Source organism: Notolepis coatsorum, assembly GCF_963971535.1.
Source record: "Notolepis coatsorum genome assembly, chromosome: 9".
NCBI lineage: Eukaryota > Metazoa > Chordata > Actinopteri > Aulopiformes > Paralepididae > Notolepis > Notolepis coatsorum.
The window spans coordinates 130,997,083-131,008,608 of NC_140173.1; the positions used below are offsets into that span (position 1 = coordinate 130,997,083).

An 11,526-nucleotide genomic window follows, 5' to 3' on the forward strand; every position below is an offset into this window, starting at 1 on the left:
AATGGAAAATATCAAGACAAATAATCCACTTGCTCTTCATTGCATTGAACTGCATGATAATGTAAAGTGTGATATCAAACCAAGACATGTCAAATATTGAATATCTAATTATTTTGTTAAAGCAACACGCCAGCATTATGGGAAACACTGTCCGACTCTGTAGAAGACAGTAAGCACATTTCCCATAATGTTAGCATGTTCCTTTAATATGTGGTTGTTATCTTCAGAATTGTGTGCAACGATATCACAATATTATAATTTCATCCCAATATTATTCCGATACGATAATATTGAGTGATCGGCCATCCCTAGCTCCTTGTATACTCACAGCAAACTTCCTGGTGCCAAACCTCCTCTCAAATATGCGGAAGTTGTAGATGAGCAGACTGCTGCAGAAGGTGTCCTTTAGGTCCAGACAAATCAGTCTGCCACACACAAACCTCCACACCTAGGCCATAAGGAAGACAGAAGTTACAAACACACACACACAAAATATCAATGTTTACATTAAGAATTGACTCAAGCAGTTCATGAATGTACTTTTTATTGGAACATTGGCTTTTGCATAGGTCTCGTCTGGGTGATGTCTCAGTAAGTGGTTTCGTAGTTTTGTTGTATTTCCACAATCATTATCTATGTCTGTCACTATAGCCAATGGAAATGCTAGAAATAGTCATGTGGGCTGGGAGAACCAATGGAAAATGCCTATCCCGAGGCTGGGATGGGGAGGGCTACATCTGTTCCTCCCTCCCCATCAACCTGGACCCCCTGCAATTTGCATATCGCCCCAACAGGTCCACGGAGGACACCATAGCCCATGTGCTGCACACAGCAGCATCACACCTGGACAAGAGGTAGGGGAACTATGTGAGAATGCTATTCATCGACTACAGCTCAGCATTCAATACCATAGTCCCCTCCAAACTCATAGCCAAGCTCAGGGACCTGGGCTTGAACTATGACCTCTGCCAGTGGGTCTTGGACTTCCTGACGTGTGTATATTTTCCCTAACGGAGTTGCACTTCCACGTTCGGTTTGCGCAATCTGATTGGCCACTGAAGTTTTTTTCAGCGCCAATCGCGTTACTCCTAACAATCGCGCCAGCAGGCTGTTACCCTAACCCTAACCTTAACCAACTAACCCTAACCCTAACCTTAACCCTAACCTTAACCAACTAACCTTAACCAACTAACCCTAACCTTAACCCTAACCTTAACCAACTTCAAAAGAGAGCGACTTCGAAAGAGTCGCCAAGCTTAACCAGTTTGTTAGGAGTAACGCGATTCCGATTGGCGCTGAGAAAAACGTCAGTGGCCAATCAGATCGCGCAAACGGAACGCGGAAGTGCAACTCCGTTAGGGAAAATATACAGAGCAGGCAACTGCATCACCTCATCCATCACTCTCAACATAGGGGCCCCAGAGGGCTGTGTTCTGAGTCCCCTCCTCTACTCCCTGTACACACATGACTGTGTGGCACAGCGGAACAACACAAACATCAAATTTGCTGACGACACAGTAGTGGTGGGCCTGATCTCTGCAAACGACGAGAGGGCCTACCTGGAAGAGGTAAAGGTTCTAGCGGGATGGTGTCAAGAGAACAGCCTCTCCCTGAACGTCAGCTAAACAAAAGAGATGATTGTGGACTTTAGGAGGTCGGGGGTCAGGGACTACAGCCCCCTCAGCATCGACGGGGGACCGGTTGACAGAGTGAACAGTTTTAAGTACCTCGGAGTCCACATATCCGAGGACTTGACATGGACCACACACATTGACAGTGTTATCAAGAAGGCACGACATCGCCTCTACTTCCTTAGGCGCCTAAGGAAGTTCCAAGTGAGTCAGAAGATCCTCAAGAACTTCTACTCATGCACAATAGAGAGCATCCTGACTGGCAATATCACCTCCTGGTTTGGGAATAGCACTGCACAAGACGGTAGCAGACTACAGAGTGGCCCGTTCAGCCGAACGCACAATTGGAGGGGGGCTTCCCACTCTCCAAGTCATTTACAACAAACGCTGCATGGGTAAGGCTAAGAGAATAATCAAAGACCCCAGCCACCCAAACAACTGCCTCTTTGAACTGCTGCGGTAAGGCAAGCAATACCGGAGTCTCATGGCAAGCACAGAGAGACTCAGAAGGAGCTTCTATCCCCAGGCCATCAGGATGCTCAATGAACAATAACAAACCATCAAATTCACCCACAGCACACACATCCACATGCACACACTCACTTTAAATAAACAACACACTGTAGCACCCACTTTACCCACTAACACTTTATATTTATTGGTAAGGAGATATGCCCATCAATCTCATACCTCAGTGCACCTCATTGCACCTCACCACCACAAGATGGCACCACAAGCTAAGCTATACCTCACCATTTCTACACTGTACTTGAACCAGGGCTCTACGCTAACCTTTTTCACTAGGGGCACAGGTGCTCCTAAATGAAAAAAGTTAGGAGCACACAAAGAAATTTAGGAGCACCCAAAAATATTTAGGAGCACAGTGAAAATATTTCAAGTAAAAGAGTTTTTTTTTTTAATAAATGTATATTTGTACTGTGCGTGCATGTGTGTAAATTAGCTCTTGCTACAACCCTGCATGTTTACATTTTGTATTTTGTACTTGATGTTCATTAACATGTGCTGTCCCTATCAAATAAACTATCAAATCAAACTACTGCTACAAAAGTAACAGTCACTTAACTTTAGCTTTAGCCCCTTTTATGCATACAATGCCTATGTTTTGGCTGTGTTTCTCTTCTAGAGAAATAATCCTTTCAGGGTTGCCTATTGAAATACTGTACACCTCCAGTACAGAAACATTGTTTATGAGTTTGCGTGTCAGGTAGACCATTGATTGACCCTAACCTCGTTCCCAGCTTTATCTCGAGAGATAAAAGCTGGACCCTATTGCCCACCTCTGCTGTTCATAACGCTAGCCAAGTTGAATGAATGAATGAATGAAAACTTTATTTAACAGATTGCAGAATGGGTACAATACAGTACGGCTCAATACATACAATTGTTAAGGGGATGCAGACCTGAGAAAGACGTTTGTCTTGTTTCCATCAGGGTCCCCCATTTTCAATTCATATAGACATTTATGACACACACAACATACATGACATTTATGGCATAGGGACATATAGGTATTTAGTACTGATACATTTGTGACATAAACGGTATTCAAATATACAGTACTGTTACCCCTAGATCCTGACAGAGTATATATGATGGGGAGGGGACTGTACATTAGGAGGGGGTGGGTGGGTGGGAGAGAAATATACATACGGCGGGGAGGGAATGTATACATACATATATACTGCCACCAGTTTAAAAATACTGTAAATCAGTGAGAGTTGCCAAGTGTTACAATGGCCCGTCCAAAGATCTCTCGTCATTGTATTGACTATAGGGCTTAAACCACTACACCTTGCATTCAAGATCCTTATATTTAATGGTTATCACGTGGTATCACAATTAATACAACGATAACACACATCATTCGCCAGGCCAATATACAGAATACAAAACATACATTCAAAACTAAGAATCTCTGGAAAATCTAGTACATTTACAAACCAATGAGCTTCTAGATAGACACTAGAAAATATATGCAGCCAGTATGAGCTTCCAGAGACAGTAGGATCTATCAAATATCAAATATCCACACGGGTCCTTCTGGGTTTAGATGTCCACGTTTATTTAGTAAGAACAAAAGACAAAATGTACAATATTCAATGAATGGTCATTCTTCCTAAGTCAGCTCCTATCTAGGTCCGTCTCCCTGGAAGTCTGCCACCAGAAGAACACAACTCTCTCTCTCTCTCTCTCTCTCTCTCTCTCTCTCTCTCTCTCCTTGAGCTCTTTTGATAAAGCAGATGGGTCTGTTCTAAAATAAAATAGTTGCATTTATGACTGACCCATGCCCCACACATCCTGGCTGTGGGTTCAACCGAAGGCCTTGAAAATAGAGTGTCCCGTATGAAGTGTCCCCGCTGCCCAGAGATAAGAGGTGAGGGAAAAGGTTATAACATTGTTACCAACCCCCCCTGGAACAGAGAGAAGAGACAGACCCATTTCCCACAGTAATGACCAAAGGTGATCAAATACAAATAAAATTGTTACATATTGTTGTCCAACCTACCCAGAGTATGAAAATAAAGATTTTGACTTCCCCACATGAAAAGGAACAGAGGTATTGAAGATGGGAATCAAATAGGTGAATATCCAATCAAACAAACTTTACCCCGGTAGGCTAGAAACTGTGTCCCTCAGAACAATGATAGAGTGACTGAGTGAATGTACCTCCTAATGACCTCATCTTTCACAACTCAGCATCTTCAAGATCAATTTAAATCCAAAACCCTGGGTAGAGGAGCTGTGAATGTCACTGATCTCTACTTCAGCTCACAAAACTCAGCCTCTGCAGGGTAATATACCAGAAGTCCAGGATAGAGAGGCTGAGTGAATGTGGTGTTGACTCTGTGCAGGAGGGTCATTGTGTCAGTGACGCTGTAGAAGCACAGAGTACCTGCCCTGTGATCCAGATACACTCCTATTCTGGAGGACCGGGGGCCCGGTACTGTTATGTTCTTTTTATTGTGTCTGAAGAAGTACTTACATTTACTGGACTCTAAAGTCCAGGATTTGGAATTGTATCCAAATCCACTGTACTCCTCAGGCTCAGCGTCTGTTCTAATAATGTCTTTGTAGGAGGCTGCTACATGAACCCCTGCACAGTTAGCTGTACACACATACACAGTGGGCCAGTTACTTTGGTGTAGGGGTGTAACAATGCATCGATCCTAAGGGGAAAATTCAACTGCATCGATTTGAAAATGTTAGAATCGATTATCGCAATTTGAATGTGTACACAGTGTTATGTTGTTATCATGTCCGTTACAGTCAACACTATTGCTATCGCTAAATCTAGGTGTTCTAAAATATATTGCTATTGGTAAGACTAGAAGTTACATGTCTCTGGGAAACTCTCGCATATCGCAATGGTGGCGTTTCAGGAAGTAAACAAGCCAAATGAGAGCTTCCGATTGGTCATTTGCTTTCTTTCTCATGAAACCAGTCACGTCACTCTACTGTGATTGGACCGTTGGCTTGAGTGCAATGTGGGACTTGTAGTTTCTTAACGATCTCGCAGCGGAGGAAAAAAAAGACGAGAGGCTATAATCTGTATTCGCACAGCATGCGCATAATTGATTTTTACGGTTCGCACACAAATATTTTTAGGGGCATATGCGAGCAATTTGGTCGCACTGTAGAGCCCTGACTTGAACCCATAATTGAACATCAGCTCTCGGATAGCCAAATGGGTTTTCGCAAAGGAAAAGGAACAAGAGATGCAATCTGCCAACTCAGAATCATTGGTGAAAAATCGATAGACCAACAGAAGAAGCTGTATATTTGCTTCATCGATTTCACGAAGGCCTTCGACAGAGTTGAACATACAACATTGATGAGAACAATGGAAGAATTCAAAATACCAGTTTCTGACGAAGAATAATTGCCAACTTATACTGGAGGCAGAAGGCTAATGTTAGAATAGGAAAGGAGAAATAAAGAGACTTCCTGTGGAGAAGGGTGTAAGACAAGGATGCATCTTGTCCCCTGTACTCTTTAATATGTACAGTGAATCACTGATAAAAAAAGGTCTGAGAGGAGGAAAAGGAGTAAAACTTGGCGAAAAGAACATCACCAATATAAGATACGCGGATGACACTGTTAGTCTGTAACTGTCAAGAAGATCTACATGACTGGACATGATGAATAAGCTGAATGTCGAATGCAAAAACTATGGAATGTCGCTAAACACAAAGAAAACTAAAGTAATGATCATTGAAAAAACACCAGGAACTGTTTGTAAAATACAGGTGGATGGAGAAAAACAAGTGAAGGAGTACATGTACCTTGGAAGCTGGATCAGTGAAGGTGGAAGAGCTAACATGGACATTAAGAGAAGAACCGGAATTGCAAAGGGCGCATTCTGGAACCATAAAGAATTATTGAGAAGAAACATAAGTTGGAAAATGAAGACCAGGATTTTGGAAACGTATGTTATGTCAGTCTTTTCATACGGAGCAGAAGCATGGACGCTAGAATGGGTTGGAGAGTGATAGGCAACCTTCGGAACGAAGAAGCCACCTGATGATGATGACTGTATCTGCATTGTATATACTGTACATATACTGTATATATGTATATTGAACATTTTTGTTTTGTTTACACTTGTTTACGTACTTGACTTTCTATTTTATACTTATATTATACTTATTTTATACTATCTTTTTATTTTATCTAGCACACTCTCAGGAGCAAAACAGAAAGAAGCATTTCATGCAAAAGTATTCTGTATTTCTGTATGACAACTAATAAAGAAACTTGAAACTTAATTGCCGACCCCTGGTCTACACCCTCCCCAGACCGACAGTGGGGCAATGCGCGTAACAACCAGGTTTTTTGTTTGTTTTTGTTTTTAAGATCGATCTTGGGATTTTATTAATCGATAATCGCTAATTCAAATGAAGATCGATTCAGATTTTGAACCCAGCCCTACTGGTCAGACCTCTTGCTTTCAGGGAGCCCCCTGCTACTGCCCCTGCTCCAGGAAATCCCCTGAGCCTCCTACTCCTGAGGAATTCCTTGCTCCTCTCACTCCAGAGAAGCCCCCTGAAGCCCCTGCTTCTGAGGAAACCTAGGTGCTTAGCCCTCAAGCTACCTCCCAGACACTCGCCCCCCTCATCAGACAGCCCCACAGCTCATCTAGCCGTGTTTTGATTGATGATGACATACAATAGAATAATTGTAAGTAGTAGCTAGAGTTACATAGTACTACGTCAAATGTATATACTCTCTTTTCTGGACTATTTTTGTATCACAAACAGTACTGTATTTGCAAATCTGGTATGTCATAAATGTATAGATGTAGCAGTACTGTCTATCTGTATGTCGTGTGTGTAGGCCTGCCGCGATAAGCAATAAATCGATTAATTGCCGCGATAATTAAAATGAATGCAATGATTTTGACGGGCGCGATTAATTGCTATTTGCGCGTTTGTTTTAATGAGGCGGAACCAGTGCCCCTTGTCAGTCACTGTCCGTGTTGGGAGGCGGGCCGCTGGCTTTACTACAGCACAGCACAGGAGCTCCGTGGGGCAACACCACATAGCTTAACTACATTTCTCAATAGTGTTGCTCCTTTTAACCAAGTAGCGTTATTTGTAGTGTAACGTTAGAATAACACAGAATAACGTTAATACAATTACATGCATCATTGTTTACAATGAACGGGTGGGGCTAGTCAAAGGACTGGAGACGGGGACAAGTTAAACATGAATTAATTTATTATAACCGGTCGTTTTCGAGTCGTGCTGCAGTGCTTACGCACCACAGCTATTCTATTATAATACTGCTTTGACGCTTCCTCCTCATCGTTGATTGCCTGTAGTAGCTGCATCTAACGTTAGTAGCTAACGTTAAAACTAAAAAACACAACCGGACGAGACAAGTTGTCGGCTAGGATAATCACAACAATACTTCCGGTCCGGTCGGTGGGCTTCAAAATAAAAGTCTTAAACACCGGAAAAGACGGAGCGGTGGGCTTCAAAATAAAAGTTTTGGGAAATAAATTTCTCAAAAAAATTCTCTAACCGGTCGCAATAATATCGCTTATCGCGATATTTTCGGGGGCAATTAATCGCCCAGCAAAATGTGTTATCGTGGCAGGCCTACGTGTGTGTCATATATGTTATGATGAATTGAAAATGGGAGACCCTGATGTAAACAAGACGAAAGTCTTTCTCTGGTCTGCATCCCCTTAACAATTGTATGTATTGAGCTGTACTGTACTGTACCCATTCTGCAATCTGTTAATAAAGTTTTCAATCAATCAATCAATTCAATCAATCAATCAATCACCCTAAATATGTTTTTATAAACTAATTGCAAGCTCTGCAATTATTCACACACCTCCCTCCCTCAAAACGGTATAGTGCACCTTGTGAAAGGTTTCATTACAGAACATTCAGAAGTCCGTCACTCCCTCAGCTCAGCCTACCTGATGCTGCTGTGTGATAGCCTGCATGTTGTATGTGAAGCGGCCTTGGTACTATACCTGCTCTGTGATAGCCTGCATGTTGTATGTGAACAGTCCTTGGTACTATACCTGCTGTGTGATAGCCTGCATGTTGTATGTGAACAGTCCTTGGTACTATACCTGCTGCTCCTCTGTGATAGCCTGCATGTTGTATGTGAAGAGTCCTTGGTATTGTGGCAGCAGGGTCAACATCACAGTCAGACCGCTGAGCACCAGCAGGAGGCCTTTAGACAAGGGAGCCTTATCTGTGTAAGAGAGGGTACAAATTCAAGGGTACTACCGACTATGCTTGCACCGTCCTCATGGTACCAAAGCACCTCAAAGGCGCTAAAAACAAAATTACAAACATCACAAAACAAACTGGTCAGACTGCTGCTTGACCTTACTCCTAGAACCCACCTCACCCCTGCCCACTTTGACAACCTAGGATGGCTTAGAGTAGACGACAGAGAGTACAGCAACTTGCAATGGGCCTGGTCTACAAGATACACTACACCACTAAGGTACCCATGTACATGTCAAAATACTTCCCAAAGGTCAGTGAATACCACGACCACAACACCAGAGGGAGCTCCACAAATCATGTTAAACCCAGATTCGGCTCAAATAGGGACTAAACACGTTTCGCAATTATGCCGGAACGCCCTACCTAAAGCTGTAAAGGAATGTGAATCACTACCCACTTTCAAAACCACTCTCAAAGAGCACCTACGGGAGACTGCAATTCGAAACTGGCCCCTGTAAATGTCCAAACCCAACCCCCTCCAATGTACAGTTTCTTCCCCCTCAAATGTATATACTCTTTTTAGACTCCTTTTGTACACATAAACAGATCTGGTATGTCATAAATGTCTAGATGCAACAGTACTGTCTAGTATCTACCTGTATGTCATGTGTACAGTATGTCATATACATTATGATGAATTGAAAATGGGGGACCCTGATGTAAACAAGACGAAAGTCTTTCTCTGGTCTGCATCGCCTTAACAATTGTGTGTATTGAGCCGTACTGTATTGTACCCATTCTGCAATCTGTTAATACAATTTTCAATCAATCAATCAATCAGAGCACAACACTGATACTGATATTGTACCCATTCTGCAATCTGTTAAATAAAGTTTTCATTCATTCATTCATTCATACTGTATCACTTGTTTTGTGTCATCATTAGTAGGTTAGATGTGTGTTGGTTACTCGACGCGAGCCATGATACAGGACCCGTTGGGCTAGGTAACTAGGTACCTGAATGAATGAATGAAAACTTTATTTAACAGATTGCAGAATGGGTACAATACAGTACGGCTCAATACACACAATTGTTAAGGGGATGCAGACCAGAGAAAGACGTTTGTCTTGTTTACATCAGGGTCCCCCATAACTCGCATGCACTACTTTAATAAAGTACTAAGCTGATTTATTGATAATCATGCTATATGGGCGGGGCAGCCACAACAATCAACATCAACACGGATGCGGACAGTCTATGTTGTGTGTTACATCATGAACATGTCACGTTATTACCCAAGAGAAAATATAACCATTTGAATTATCAAGCCAACCCAAACCACACTCAATAGCATGATAAAAACATAATTTCGGGGTAGCTAAAACGCTACGTTTTAGTACATAAAACGGTCTGTTGCGAATGAATGACAAGGCAATGCTAACATTGCTAGCCAGTTAGCTTTTAAGCAGCATTGCATCTGACAGTCTGACAGGAGGAAGAGGAGTACTACTTACAGAGCCCCCGGGAACCTGTGGTCGTAAACATTGTTTATAGACGAGTTACAGAGACGACATGGAGACTATTTATCTCTCAAGGCACTGCCACTGACAAATGAACTCAAGTCGAAAACACAGAGATAAAGTTGGACAGAGAACACCCATACTGGAAAGGGTGTATTATTCTACGGCAACTCAACAAGGCCAAAAGTCTTGTCTTGCGTCTCCAAATCATCCGCCCCGTCACTAGCTCGATAGATCCGCCAGGGGGTGGTGTTGCTCTGTTGTAATTTGGCCCTTGAGAGAGCCCGTGGACCTTGCTTGCTTGAGCAGTCAAATCAAGTCACGAGTGTAATGTAATTAATTATCGTCTTTCATTTGAGTTTCTGTTTTATTAGGCTTTCTTGTGAAAGCGTTCCGCTCATTTGTTGTTGTCCACTTTGAGGAATTATCTTATTTGTCAAAGCATAGGGAATACACTTGGTAGCATATTGCCCCCCCCCCCCCCCAATCTAGAGAAAAATGATCGTGTTTGTCTTACAGCCATCTGTTTGATATTTGATAGGCCATACGAATAGGCTCTGCACTGAGCAGCAGGCACGGTGCTCTGCAAGAGGTGGGAAAGGTGTTGATGATTCAGGGAGCCTCAAACTGGATGTGGCCCCAGTAAGTCTGGATTAACGGGGGCTTTCTTATGGTCCCACAGTCTTGTGTGCCATAATGTCACATCTTGTCACAGAGCCTAGAATTCCCAGCGAGCCTACTACAGCCGAAGCCAATTCTATTCAGCTAGAACAATATGTGTGTAGGCCTCCGTGGCTGGCTGCATGCAATTCCATTTGGAGATCGCTCCCACTCCGATTGATCCAGTACTTCTACTATGTTCATGTACATCTCTGAACAGATATGGGGAACAGCTGTCTAATAGTGTTGTGTTTCCCCCACCGTCCCCATATGTAGTATTTGCCCCCACATCAGTTAGTCCCCATCCATTAGGTCTGTTGGGCTGCCTGTGGTCAGATGTGACTGCAGAGCAAGGCTCAGGAACAGCTTGCTAATTGTGTTTCAGACCTCTCCTGTCACTGGTATAGGGGTAAGGTCTAAAAAGGTTGCTTTGCCCCTGTTCTCAATCAAAGCTAATCAGATTAAACAGGGCAGAGGTGTGTGTGTGTGTGTGTGTGTGTGTGTGTGTGTGTGTGTGTGTGTGTGTGTGTGTGACGTGTGTGACGTGTGTGTGTGTGTGTGTGTGTGTGTGTGTGTGTGTGTGTGTGTGTGTGTGTGTGTGTTTTCCAATAAAGAGACTCCAGATTTGGAGACAGCCTTGACTCCTGCTGTTTGCTTTGTTCATTAAGAGGAGATGAGCAGATGGTTGCTGGTCTGTTGTGCAGTACACACACAAGCACTTGTGCTCACACACATACACACACACACACACACGTGCGCGTGCACACACACACACACCCTCACACATACACGCCGTCCTGTCACCTTAGCTTTATCCTCCATTTATCTTTTCCATTACACTTCTCTCTGCAGGACAATGCTACTGGTTGGTAGTGAGGAGAGTGTGTATAGTGTCTGTGTGTGTGTAGTTGTGTCTGTATGTACGTACGGGGTGAAAGAGCGAGGGAGCGTGAAAGAGAGGAGGGAGGTGTTGAATGAAGTCATGAACCTTTTCTACT

The 11,526-nt window shown here is 43.1% G+C and overlaps 1 protein-coding gene across 1 annotated transcript in view; it reads right to left on the reverse strand.

The window, feature by feature from the left end:
- ubac2 (UBA domain containing 2) overlaps positions 1-10,001 on the reverse strand; it is a 54,019-nt gene extending 44,018 nt beyond the window's left edge. Inside the window, exons 1-3 of the mRNA XM_084321112.1 lie at positions 9,863-10,001; positions 8,242-8,366; positions 329-448 (exon numbers count right to left, since the gene is read on the reverse strand). Of these exons, the coding sequence (XP_084177238.1) occupies positions 329-448; positions 8,242-8,366; positions 9,863-9,893 (276 nt within the window). The 5' untranslated portion in view covers positions 9,894-10,001. The remainder of the gene's footprint in view (positions 1-328; positions 449-8,241; positions 8,367-9,862) is intronic.
- Positions 10,002-11,526: the final 1,525 nt, after the last annotated feature.